The sequence below is a fragment of the Sebastes fasciatus genome, chromosome 16 (genome assembly GCF_043250625.1).
Source record: "Sebastes fasciatus isolate fSebFas1 chromosome 16, fSebFas1.pri, whole genome shotgun sequence".
Classification (NCBI taxonomy): domain Eukaryota; kingdom Metazoa; phylum Chordata; class Actinopteri; order Perciformes; family Sebastidae; genus Sebastes; species Sebastes fasciatus.
In genome coordinates, this window is record NC_133810.1 from 32,977,995 (window position 1) to 32,992,723 (window position 14,729).

At 45.7% G+C, this 14,729-nt stretch overlaps 1 protein-coding gene across 2 annotated transcripts in view; it reads right to left on the bottom strand.

Moving 5' to 3' along the window:
- Window positions 1–14,729, bottom strand: part of mark4a (MAP/microtubule affinity-regulating kinase 4a) — a 59,361-nt gene that overhangs the window by 21,219 nt on the left and 23,413 nt on the right. For both annotated transcript variants that reach the window (XM_074612271.1, XM_074612272.1), the window contains exons 4-8: window positions 11,272–11,320; window positions 10,891–10,956; window positions 7,378–7,448; window positions 7,227–7,283; window positions 6,560–6,796 (exon numbers count right to left, since the gene is read on the bottom strand). In XM_074612271.1, coding sequence (XP_074468372.1) covers window positions 6,560–6,796; window positions 7,227–7,283; window positions 7,378–7,448; window positions 10,891–10,956; window positions 11,272–11,320 — 480 coding nt within the window. The remainder of the gene's footprint in view (window positions 1–6,559; window positions 6,797–7,226; window positions 7,284–7,377; window positions 7,449–10,890; window positions 10,957–11,271; window positions 11,321–14,729) is intronic.

The following is a 14,729-nucleotide window of genomic DNA, read 5'->3' on the forward strand; positions in this document are numbered from 1 at the left end:
GCGTTACACATCCATCACATGATGTTACACATCCATCACATGATGTTACACATCCATCACATGATGTTACACATCCATCACACGTCACACATCCATCACATGATGTTACACATCCATCACACGTTACACATCCGTCACACGTTACACATCCATCACACGTTACACATCCGTCACGCGTTACACATCCATCACATGATGTTACACATCCATCACATGATGTTACACATCCATCACACGTCACACATCCATCACATGATGTTACACATCCATCACACGTCACACATCCATCACATGATGTTACACATCCATCACACGTTACACATCCGTCACACGTTACACATCCATCACACGTTACACATCCGTCACGCGTTACACATCCATCACATGATGTTACACATCCATCACATGATGTTACACATCCATCACATGTTACACATCCATCACACGTCACACATCCATCACATGATGTTACACATCCATCACACGTTACACATCCATCACACGTTACACATCCATCACACGTTACACATCCATCACACGTTACACATCCGTCACACGTTACACATCCGTCACACGTTACACATCCATCACACGTTACACATCCGTCACACGTTACACATCCGTCACACGTTACACATCCGTCACACGTTACACATCCAGCACACGTTACACATCCATCACATGATGTTACACATCCATCACATGATGTTACACATCCATCACACGTTACACATCCATCACACGTTACACATCCATCACACGTCACATCCATCACATGATGTTACACATCCATCACACGTTACACATCCATCACACGTCACATCCATCACATGATGTTACACATCCATCACACGTTACACATCCATCACACGTTACACATCCATCACACGTTACACATCCGTCACACGTTACACATCCATCACACGTTACACATCCGTCACACGTTACACATCCATCACACGTCACACATCCGTCACACGTTACACATCCATCACACGTCACACGTTACACATCCATCACATGATGTTACACATCCGTCACACGTTACACATCCATCACACGTTACACATCCATCACACGTCACACATCCGTCACGCGTTACACATCCGTCACACGTTACACATCCATCACACGTCACACATCCATCACTTGTCACACATCCGTCACACGTCACACATCCATCACACGGTACACATCCATCACGCGTCACATGTTACACATCCGTCACACGTTACACATCCATCACGCGTCACATGTCACACATCCGTCACACGGTACACATCCATCACGCGTCACATGTCACACATCCGTCACACGTTACACATCCATCACTCGTCACACATCCATCACACGTCACACATCCATCACGCATCACACGTTACACATCCGTCACACATCCGTCACACGTTACACATCCATCACTCGTCACACATCCATCACACGGTACACATCCATCACGCGTCACATGTTACACATCCGTCACACGTTACACATCCATCACACGTTACACATCCGTCACACGTTACACATCCATCACACGTCACACATCCATCACATGATGTTACACATCCGTCACACGTTACACATCCATCACACGTCACACATCCATCACATGATGTTACACATCCATCACACGTTACACATCCATCACATGATGTTACACATCCGTCACACGTTACACATCCGTCACACGTTACACATCCATCACACGTCACACATCCATCACACGTTACACATCCATCACATGATGTTACACATCCATCACACGTTACACATCCATCACACGTTACACATCCATCACACGTCACACATCCATCACACGTTACACATCCATCACATGATGTTACACATCCATCACACGTCACACATCCATCACACGTTACACATCCATCACATGATGTTACACATCCATCACACGTTACACATCCATCACACGTTACACATCCATCACACGTTACACATCCGTCACACGTTACACATCCGTCACACGTTACACATCCGTCACACGTTACACATCCATCACACGTCACACATCCATCACACGTTACACATCCATCACATGATGTTACACATCCATCACACGTTACACATCCATCACACGTTACACATCCATCACACGTTACACATCCGTCACACGTTACACATCCGTCACACGTTACACATCCATCAGGCGTCACGCGTTACACATCCGTCACACGTTACACATCTGTCACGCGTTACACATCCGTCACGCGTTACACATCCATCAGGCATCACACGTTACACATCCATCAGGCATCACACGTTACACATCCGTCACACGTTACACATCCGTCATGCGTTACACATCCATCACGCGTTACACATCCATCACGCGTTACACATCCATCAGGCATCACACGTTACACATCCATCAGGCATCACACGTTACACATCCGTCACACATTACACATCCGTCACGCGTTACACATCCGTCACGCGTCACACATCCGTCACGCGTCACACATCTGTCACGCATCACACGTTACACATCCGTCACACGTTACACATCCGTCACGCGTTACACATCCGTCACGCGTTACACATCCGTCACGCGTCACGCGTTACACATCCGTCACGCGTTACACATCCGTCACGCGTTACACATCCGTCACACGTTACACATCCGTCACGCGTTACACATCCATCAGGCATCACACGTTACACATCCATCAGGCATCACACGTTACACATCCGTCACACATTACACATCCGTCACGCGTTACACATCCGTCACGCGTCACACATCCGTCACGCGTCACACATCCATCACACGTTACACATCCGTCACACGTTACACATCCGTCACGCGTTACACATCCGTCACGCGTTACACATCCATCAGGCATCACACGTTACACATCCGTCACACATTACACATCCGCCACGCGTTACACATCCGTCACGCGTCACACATCCGTCACGCGTCACACATCTGTCACGCATCACACGTTACACATCCGTCACACGTTACACATCCGTCACGCGTTACACATCCGTCACGCGTTACACATCCGTCACGCATTACACATCCGTCACGCGTTACACATCCGTCACATGTTACACGTTAGACACATTTCAGATTCAAACTCTGCACCCAGACGCTCTAACCCTCCATATGCCTTGAATGCTATTTGAGAAGAGGCTACTTCTGCATTGGGCATTATGGCAGTGTCAGCATGATGCACATAATACGACATAATAAATTCTGACTTCTCTGCTCATAACCAGCGCTTTGGATTATGTTGAACTTTTAATAACAATAAATCCAACAGCATTTCTCTGATAGGACTCGTCTGATGTAACGGTGTCTGCTGCAGGTCCCTCACTGCAGGCAGTCTGCTGGGATACGGTCACATATGAGAGGGGTTAAATACACATTTGTCTCCATCCTCTGGTGGAGCTCTAGGGGGCCATCCGTTGCCATCTGCTGGATTTTGGATAAAAATACTGTTTTTAGTTTGTTTTAGCAGCAGGTCGTACTGCAGGGGACAAGAACATTAACAACGTTTTTTTTTTTTTAAATTAGATCTTCTGTGACTTTCTGGGTTTCCTCTCTAAGCCTGTAGACTGATTTTAACGTGAAGAGCCAGGGACCGTTTTTGGGGAAAATGCAACGGATGTGATGTCATGCACGCTGGCGAGTGCCTTTAATTTCAGCTCTGCTTACAGGGCTAACAGCGTGCAACCGTAGCTAACGTTCGGTTAGAAATGGAGTACGCTAACGCCAACAAACGACCAGCTCTCCGGTTAACTCCAGAGAGAGTAACATATGGACTCCGGTCCAGAAGACCTAAACTACGGTGTCCCTCTTGGTCCTTCTGACCACAGTCGGGAGGCTGAAGCAGGAAAAGTTAAGACTAGGATCAACATCGGCCTTCCATTCATGGAGAGACCTTGGTCTGGTCAGCTAACATTACTGCCAAGCAGCTGAAATATAGAGTGATATTATGGTTTTAGCTGCTAATGTTGCTAATGTTGATCAACATGATGCCTGTCAATCACGTTCAGTCTCGCTCACTGAATGTCATTGACTTAACGGCCTCAGGTGACACTGTTAACATGCTGTTTCTAATTCTTACGTTGAGTCCCTTAAATGGTCAATATTAGCAGGCTATGGACATATAATAATGTAATAACCTGAACGGTTCAGGGTTGCCACCACGGTCCACCAACAGACACTGAGACAAAACCGCATGAAAAGGATGAAGCCACATTAACCGTGTCCTCTTCTCCAAGGTGGTCTTTAACTCTCCCGTCAGCTCCGTTCTCTTTATCCATCCATGGTCAGCTCCATCGGGGCCGTTTCAATGCAGAGAACACAAATGTCAGTTTATGGGTGCTCTACAGTCGTAGCGTTGGCCCATTTGATCACGGAGACGAGAGTGACGGCCGGCTCCACCGCCACGTTACCGCCATACCATAATGTTTCCTGTCCGTGACAGAGTCAGCATGCAGCTGTAGCTCTGCTCTGTCTAGCTCTGCTTTTCCTGTCAATGTGTGAAACCCAAAGTGTTTCCATCCTTTACTGGATGTGTAGTGTTTACCACGCTGGATTTAACATGTGACGGTGCAGGTCGTATCCACGACGACCCTCCAACGTTTTAGACTTTCTAGTTTCGGCTCGCTGAGGTTTGTTTTGGGTGACGGATACGGAATATGGATACGGATATGACGTCACGTTACTGTAGGGACCTGCCATTTCGGGTGGGAGACACAGTGAACTGTCTCCCAGAATCCTGGAGGTATGCTCTCCTTGACCACAGGACTCATCTCAGTCCTCATTGGCTACAGTAACATTTCACACCTAGGTGTGAAAATCACACAGAACAAAACCAGAGGAATGTTCTTTGTTCCTTCTCTTTCTTCTCATCTGCTCATCTCTCCTGACGTGTGAGAGGTGAGCTGCTGCGCTCTCTCTGCTCTTCATCTCCTCAACCCAGGCTGACCTGGTTGAGGTGAACGGCTCTCAAGTCCAGAACTTGCAAAACAGTTCTGGTTCTGATCAATGGCCTGTTAGGAAACAGCCATTGCAACCAAGGAACCAAACGGCAGACGACGCGAGTGCTCTGCCCTTTTCACCAGCTAACTTCAAGCTATCAAGCAAAGAAGTTAGCACCAAGCTAACAGCAAAGACGACCTCTTTGACTTGGAACCACAACTTCAACACATGGAATCACAAACCCTGGTCTTCCATGCGGTAACGTACTGGGCCTTAGCATTAGCAATCGCACAGGGCTGAGCAAGACTGTCCAACTTTGATTTCTAGAAAGTACTTGTATTGATTTGGTTTAATGTTATTCATTGAGTTTGACTGTGGTGATTTATCTGTATTTGATATCTGGGTAACTGGCTTTGCCACATCTGATGTGTTTAGTTTATGCTTCACATAGACGAGGTCTTGCATGCAACTAACCATCTTTTCTAACCCACTGCATATCTAACACACATAAAGATCACATACAGAAACTGTGAATTAGTTAAACATAAACATACAGCTTCAGATAATCTTAACCACACATCACCCCCCTCTCTGTCCTTCTTCTCAGAAGAACAAAGAGGTCATGTGATGACATGCTGATGGTCATCTTTGATTCCGCCATCTTTGATTCAGCCATCTTTGATTCAGCCATCTTTGTAGTTTTACAGTGCCCGCCATTTTGTTTGTAGGCCATACAGACATTTTGAGACAAGAACCCATCTTGTTTCCCCCTCTCTCTCTCTCTCACACACACATACACACACACACACACATACACACACACACACACACACACACACACACACACACACACACACACAGTGTTTGGTTTGTTTAGTTTAGTTATTTAGTTAGATTAATATTGTGTTTTGAACCTTTATTATCTTGTAAATAAATGTTTGTGGAATATACATGCTGGTCTCTTTAATGTTGCACAAGAGTGAATACTGCCAACCTCTGCTATGTCAAGAACTCCGATATCCTTCAACCTTTACTATCTATTTTGGTTATAGTTATTAATTTAATTATTAATCAACGTTCCAAATTGATAGTTTAGCATATATAATGAGACTATATTAACGTTTTGGTTATTGGTCCCTGATTCCAGGGTGGTGCCCCGTTTATTATTGATGTTTATTGATAATCTTTATTAATATTAATAATTATATTATTATTTATTAATTATTTTGCTAATAACCAAAACCTACCAAAGTAGAACCCCTACATTACTCAGACCACCACAATAAAAGCGGTAATTTTCTTCTACCTCCACATAGACTCAAATGAAGCAGATAGATCCATTCTGGCATAAAAACATCTATTTAGAAATTGAAACAAACAAAACAAATCACGATACATAGGTGAATGGATTTTTTCCCCTGCCCCTACTAAAGATTATTTTCAAGCTTTTAAGAATCACACTGCCTCAGTTCTTTCCTTGACTAAATCAGGTGGTTGTTGGAAACATTTCAATAACTGTAAACCCGTTAGTGTTACCATATAAACCCCAGAGGATAACCCAGACAGACAGACAGACCGTCCCTCCTCCCATCCACTCGCCTTCAGGTTCTGCCCATCAAAGGGCAGCGAGCCGCTGACCAGCGTGTAGAGTATGACTCCGAGACTCCAGACGTCCACCTCGGGCCCGTCGTACTTCTTGCCCTGGAAAAGCTCAGGAGCGGCGTAGGGCGGCGAGCCACAGAACGTGTCCAGCTTGTTGCCCAGCGTGAACTCGTTGCTGAAGCCAAAGTCGGCGATCTTGATGTTGGCGTCGGCGTCCAGCAGAAGGTTCTCCGCCTGAGTCATACGTATAGTGATGCAGAGGAGGAGGAGGAGGCAAGGATGGACAGCAGGAGGGAGAGAGAACAAGACGTTGGGGAGGGAAGGGGAGAGGAAACAGAGGGATGGGGGAGGAGAAAGAGGAATGAGAAATGTCCAACAACATAGATACTGTACATGACTCAGACTGTAATAATGTATTAGAGCAGGAGCAGCTCGGACTGCCTTCGACCCTCCACAGCTTCATCACTGCTTCACCGCGCCATTAAAATGCTAAAGGGCCCTTCGTTCAAAGACCCAGATTAAAACTAGTCCCAGATTAAGACTAGTCCCAGATTATAACTTTCTGTTCAGTGTATTCTGTCAGCGGAGGAGACGTCCTCGTCTTGGACTAGCCTTAATCCACCGTCTCTGAAAGCAGACCCAAAACATCACCTGAGCTTCTCACCTTCAGATCTCTGTGGACGATGTTCTTGGTGTGGCAGTAGTGGACAGCGGAGACAATCTGTGGACAGGAGCCAGACAGACAAAGATCAGGTACTGACAGTTAATACTGAGGACCGGTACAACGTGGGCATCAAGAGGCGACGCGTTCGTACCTGTCGGAATTTGGCTCTGGCTTCAACCTCCTTCATCCTCCCATGAGACACGAGGTAGTCAAACACTTCACCTGTGAGCAGCACAAACACATCTGTCAGACGCATTACAGCCATATACTCTTATTTGATTCTATATTGCTGATGGACACAATCTATTCCAATCACATCAATTCAGTTATTAATATTTATAAGGCACAAGTGCTGTCAAAACTTCAACTTTATTGTCCTCGAGGGGGAAATTTGGTCTTGAAGCCGCGAGGAACAGAGAATGCACACGCAGACTTAAAGGAATCATTTGACATTTTGGGTAATACGCTTATTAATTATAACATTCTCCTGACTGTCCATTCAATGCTTAGCATACAGCTAGCCTGGCTCTGTACGAGCACTCCTAAAGCTGCACGTTAAATCTCGTTTTATGTAAGTGAGCAGAGTAAATATAACTCCTTCTTCCTCTTCAAAAAGAAAAAGTTGAATTCACAAGATATAAAATGCACCGTTGCTCAATTCAATACACTCAGGGGGGGTTACAGTATGCAGCTCCAGCTCTACTTGGTCTGGGGGGGTTTCAGTATGCAGCTCCAGCTCTACTTGGTCTGGGGGGGTTACAGTATGCAGCTCCAGCTCTACTTGGTCTGGGGGGGTTACAGTATGCAGCTCCAGCTCTACTTGGACTGGGGGGGTTACAGTATGCAGCTCCAGCTCTACTTGGACTGGGGGGGTTTCCGTATGCAGCTCCAGCTCTACTTGGTCTGGGGGGGTTACAGTATGCAGCTCCAGCTCTACTTGGACTGGGGGGGTTACAGTATGCAGCTCCAGCTCTACTTGGTCTGGGGGGGTTACAGTATGCAGCTCCAGCTCTACTTGGACTGGTACACAGAAGGTGTATATATAGATGGACGACGCGTCTCCACTTCCTCCCACTGGACTAAAGTGAAGCCTAAACATCCCCGATGCGGGAGCTCCCATCTTGAGATGTTGAGGTCATTTGGAGCCAGAGTCTGCGCAGTAGAGTCTGTTTGTCTCTCGGACCATCCTGCTACGTTGATCTGAATGGGAATATCCTGTGTATATTCTACTGTTCTATTTCTGCGCTGCTGTTAAACCCCCGTACAGTAGATCATTAATCAGCTTATACCAATTTGGCATCGGCCTACATTCAGATGGATTCACACCATCTTTCTCACTGCTGCCACAGAAGCTTTCGCTCATGACAGGAAATATTAGATAGAAATCTTCTCGATGACTGAAAAGCTTTTTTCAATGAAGAAAAAGAAGAACGCTTTAGAGACTGTACGAAGATTACTGAGGTCGGGTTGAATTTTGTGCGTCAAACGGGAGAACAGGTTTTTGACTGCGGTGAAAATGTTGTTTTTGAAAGGCTAAACGCCAACAAATACGGATAGAAGCGGAATATTTAGATTTTGCTACTACAGCAAAATCTTTTAAAATAGTTTTATAGACAGACTTTTCTATAAATTATCCAGTAAGGGTGTTATTATGATTTTAGTTCTACATGAATAAATCTCAGAGCACCACCCTGTGATCGTCGGCGTCCCCCTGAGGGGAGCCCGGACCCCAGGTTGGGAACCACGGCATTAGATGTTGTTGGATATCATATTATACACACTTAAATATACTGTATATGAAGATAGATAGTACATGTTGGTCTTCACAGGCATTATGGCACCACTACAACTCCGTTATACCTCCTTATGGTCGTTTTTAAAGTAATGTGGGCATGAAAGAAAACCACATTTGAAACTGTGTCTGTGACATTCTCCAAGGTCACCGTCAGCAAACGATACGTTTTGGGCCAGAACACAAAAAAAACGGGGGATTGTCGACAAGAAACTGGAACAAATGGAAAAATAAAGAGAGAAATGGAAGCAGAAATAAAAGGAGAGCAGCATCAGATGCAATGTGTTTAAAAGTTAAACAGCAGCACCATGACAGCATAGAGTCTGCTCCGTACTGGGTCTACATGGTCCCGTACTGGGCCTACATGGTCCCGTACTGGGTCTAGATGGTCCCGTGCTGGGTCTACATGGTCCCACACTGGGCCTACATGGTCCCACACTGGGTCTACATGGTCCCACACTGGGTCTACATGGTCCCACACTGGGCCTACATGGTCCCGTACTGGGCCTACATGGTCCCACTATCTCAGAGTGGGTTCTGATGGGTAAAGAGAGTACAATTACTATTAGCTCCAAAAACTCTGAACAACTCACATCACTTTATATTTTACAATGAAAGGGTGAAATAATTTGACTTGGTTTTGACTCTGTTCTGATCAGAGGGTTAGTGGTTCAGGTTAGATCTGTGTGGTGTTCTGGTCAGAGGGTTAGTGGTTCAGGTTAGATCTGTGTGGTGTTCTGGTCAGAGGGTTAGTGGTTCAGGTTAGATCTGTGGTGTTCTGGTCAGAGGGTTTGTGGTTCAGGTTAGATCTGTGTGGTGTTCTGGTCAGAGGGTTAGTGGTTCAGGTTAGATCTGTGTGGTGTTCTGATCAGAGGGTTAGTGGTTCAGGTTAGATCTGTGGTGTTCTGGTCAGAGGGTTTGTGGTTCAGGTTAGATCTGTGTGGTGTTCTGGTCAGAGGGTTAGTGGTTCAGGTTAGATCTGTGTGGTGTTCTGGTCAGAGGGTTAGTGGTTCAGGTTAGATCTGTGTGGTGTTCTGGTCAGAGGGTTAGTGGTTCAGGTTAGATCTGTGTGGTGTTCTGGTCAGAGGGTTAGTGGTTCAGGTTAGATCTGTGTGGTGTTCTGGTCAGAGGGTTAGTGGTTCAGGTTAGATCTGTGTGGTGTTCTGGTCAGAGGGTTAGTGGTTCAGGTTAGATCTGTGTGGTGTTCTGGTCAGAGGGTTAGTGGTTCAGGTTAGATCTGGCTGCAGGTTTCTCTCTTTGCTCATCAGGAGTCATTGGTATCACCTGTGATCAGCCTCAGCTGCTGGTAATCAGCCTGCTGGGAGGCTCTATATCAGCAGGTTGGCTGCTCAGTTGGTTGTGTGTCTGCAGAGGGTCAACACCTTCAGTTGGTTGTGTGTCTGCAGAGGGTCAACACCTTCAGTTGGCTCTCTGGGTTTACGTTGTGTTGGGTGTTTAGTGGGTTTAGGGATTTAGAGTGTGCACATCTTTAGTCAGCCTCGACTTCTCTTTTATTTCCCAACGTACATCTCCTTTGGTCTGATACCTTCTGTGTTGGTCTGTCATTTCTGGTAGATTTAGTGGGCTTAGCATAAAGACTGGAACCAGCTAGCCTGGTTCTGTTCTTCTGGCTTTACTGTATATGTTGCATACAGAGATGAGGGTGGTATTGATCTTCTTTAAACGGTATTTCAGATTTGGAGGAAAAACCCTCAATGTGCCAGAGTTTCTGCAGTTTTACCCTTTAGCCACTGTTTCACCAAATGGAGGAACTAAAATGTAAAATGATTGACATACTGATCACATCTGTGTAAGAGCTCCCTGTTGGAGCAGCTCGTAGTGTTTCCTGGACGTGACGGCCGATGTACTCACCTCCACTGGCGTACTCCATGATTAGGTAAAGGGTCTTATCAGTCTCAATCACCTCGAACAGCTGCACTGTAGTAACAGACACAGACATAGATTAAAATCATATCTATATATATATATATTTATATATAAACAGGCAGACGGCTGAGCTGTCTGTCTTAATACCAACTAATGCTGTGGGCTTTTATATCCATATGGAGTTTCAGCTTTACAGAATCCGACCTCGTGACCTCGATACGAGGCCTGAGATGTTCGGTCAGCGGATGCTCTGAAGCTGATTCAAAGCATTACACTTCCATCTGGTCACACACACACATGGACACAAAACACACACGCATGGACGCACACTAAGACACACATAAGAGATGTATGTGTGTGCCTTACCTATGTTAGGGTGATTTAAGCCTTTCATTATTCGTACCTCCCGAAAGAGCTGAGAAGAAGAAACAGAGTTTTAACGTCTTGATAACATTAAACATACAGTTAGTAGATCTGGTGTTTGAGTGTTTCACATCGGCTCTTCACGCTGACGTAGATCTGTGATTTAAAGTGCAGCAACGAGGGCTTTGTGTTCTTTTACATGCCAGAGAACCATGTCCGTTCTTTAGCTCTCAGGTCAGGCTGCCATGTGGGAATGAAATTACTATTCGAGGTTAAAAGATTCTTCTTGTGAAGAAACAGTTTTATTCTCTTAATCATCATTATTATTTTCACAGCCTGAGAAACCAAATCCACTGAATCTCAGATGTGGATCATCACCAACATGTTAACAATCCGTCCACTAAACTGACCTGAAATAAGTTCATGAGAGTCCCGAGGACGTCCCGGTCAGAGGTACAGAAACTCACCTGGATGGTGTAAGTTCAGACTAACGTCTTGTGAATCCTCCGTAGTCGTTCTCTTTATTGTCAGTGAGCGCATCGAGCCTTTACATCGGTTACATACTGTAGCCACAGATTCTATTAGCATGGACAAGGGGAACATCAGAATATGTTTCCAGGTGTTGTATAAGGTTGAATGAAGCCTTTTGTGGCTCCAGACGAAGCTGCAAGATGTTTGATAAATGTCCTCGAGTGATGTCACTTGAGTCGGCATCGGTTGGGGCTGAAGACTAAATCTGGAGCTGACCAGACGTCTGTAGCTCCTCATCTCTGTTAGAGGCTCCAGGTTACATCACACACCTGAATACATCAGACCGCCACATACGGGTTCTTCCCTAGAGGTCAAGGCCACGCCCCCTTTAGGGGGATAGAAAACTGAAGATCTCATAGACTTCAATGTAATCTGACGTATGTTTGGATTGTACTTTTGACAAGTTTGTCTGCATTCATCTCTTTTTATACAAACGTTTGTGTTATACACGTGTCTAATAATTATTTAGTGGCCTTGCCTGAACCCGAGCGTTGGCGATACCTGAGTAATAAATGAAGGATGATCGCCGCCACGTCCCTTCAGTCTTCCCCCGTCCAACACAGTGGAGGATATTACTGATCCAGACATCTCTACATATCTGACTGAACCCCGCTGGGCTGAGTGTTGTCTGTTAATAAGCAACTGTTCGATCTACAGGCTGAGATTTAGTCTGATGCTGCTAGAACGTTAATGTATGACTGTATTACTAACGTTAGCTCGCCATGCCAGCATCATTCAGCAGACTGACGGTGAATATTCACGTATCGTATGAGCCTCAGATCTCAGTGTGAAAGCTGACTCTGGATGACGTGTTGCCAGTCTGATGTCTGGCATCACACACACACCTCAATCTCCGACCAAAATGTTAGTGGCCGAGTTGCATTGTGGGTAATGTAGTTTGGACAAGAAAGAAGGTGTGGAATGAAAACAGACGATATCTTTGATTTCGCTGCGCTCATTTTGGTCATTTTTGAAACGGTCCATTGTGAGTGTGGCAGTATCGTACAAAGAGTACTGTTTTAATACAACACTTCATAGATTACATTAAATGACCCCGTGTCTATAGTCTCTATAGCACACTAACGTGCACTCAGAACTTATAGCACACTAACGTGCACTCAGAACTTATAGCACACTAACGTGCACTCAGAACTTAGACCCCTAAGAGATCGGGGTCGGACCAGGACAAGCACACAAATGTAATAATCACTTCCTGTCTCTGATATTCATCCAAATGAGAACTTGTGAGGACCATCAAAACAAAACCATCAAAGACCCCCACACACACACACACACACACACACACACACACGATGGATCTGCAGCCAGAAACAGACCAACTTCAACTTCTACTCTGTGAGTGATCTATCTAGTCTGGATCTCTCTAGTCTGGATCTCTCTAGTCTGGATCTATCTAGTCTGGATCTCTCTAGTCTGGATCTCTCTAGTCTGGATCTCTCTAGTCTGGATCTCTCTAGTCTGGGGGGATAGATGGAGCAGAGCGGGGGATTAACTCTCCTCCTCATCGTCAACTCTCCTTCTCATCGTCAACTCTCCTCCTCATCGTCACCTCCTCTCCTCTTCATCGTCACTTCCTCTCCTCTTCATCGTCAACTCCAACCGGACACAGAAGATGGTGTGATAAGCTTTTCTCTCCTCTTTCCTCCCCCTCTCCTGTTTTCCCTTCTTCATTCAGTTCCTCTCGAAGTCTTCTCTTCAGCGCTGCCCCAACGTCACTGTTGCCATAGCGACCCAGGTATTAAGACCGGGCTCTTCCTCTCCCAGCTTCTCCAGCTGTGCCAGAGGGATTCTTGGGATACGTAGTGCTGACACGTCTCATCATCCGGGCGTCCCATTAATCCCCCCCGCTCGTCACGGCGAGGCCGAGTGGTACGATCCGTCAAAACAATAAACAACCCCCCCCCCTCCCCCGGCAACATGTCCGACCACAGTCAGTCAGCGCTAATGACCGATAGAGCTGACGGGGATGGACACAGAGAGGCTGCTGGCTTTAATCAAACATCTGGCAGATGGAAGTTTCACCTTCTATACTATTAAAGCTCTAATAGTATATATAATACTCCCCCATCAGAGAGGACAGGAGAACATCTCCTCCTGTAGTCTGCTGTTTCCTCTCAGCGGATGTTGAGGTTTGACTTCCCTTCTTCCTTTCTTCCTCCCCCTCTTTCAGCCTCCCCTATACAATACATCTCCCTCCTTTCCTTCTCCCCTCTACATACATTACTGTCCAGATTATGCTAATATGGGCTCTTTCATGTCTTCCACTAAGGATTTTCTCTCTAGCCCACGGGTATGTAAAGAAGCCCGCTATCATCACCGGCCAATTGTAAAGAGTATTCTCTCCAATCAGCAGCCGATCCTTCGCCTCTCTACTCTCTCCGTCCTCAATGTTGCACCGTTGTCTCTCGCAGCAGCCAGGCAGGACGATGGGGTAACAAACAAGTTGGGATTACATTTCCTGCTAGTCATCTCATATTCTAGCCAGGTATTGGTACGGGAAATCCACTTTCTTTTATGATACAAGCACCAGAAATATGATGAGTCAAAGTATCAGGATTACAGGAAGCCGGCGATCAAAGGGACGTACATTTATGTACTAAAGCCAGGATGATGCTGAAACAACCCAAAAGGTCACTGCTATCAGTAGAGCTGTAAATACGGAGACTGAGGAAAAGATTATTTTCTTTAATCACTATTTATTATTCTGGGCAAATCTTCTTGGACATTTTTAGAAAGTTGTTACCAGTAAAGTCAGAGATCCTCATGGCTCTGTTTTCAGGCTTTAGAACATCTAGCCCGTGACGGAAGACTTTGACCAATCACAGGTCATTACAGAGAGAGAGAGCGTTCCTATTGGCTGTTCATTCAACGGAGGCAGCTGTCAATCACTCACCAACTCCAATCAAATG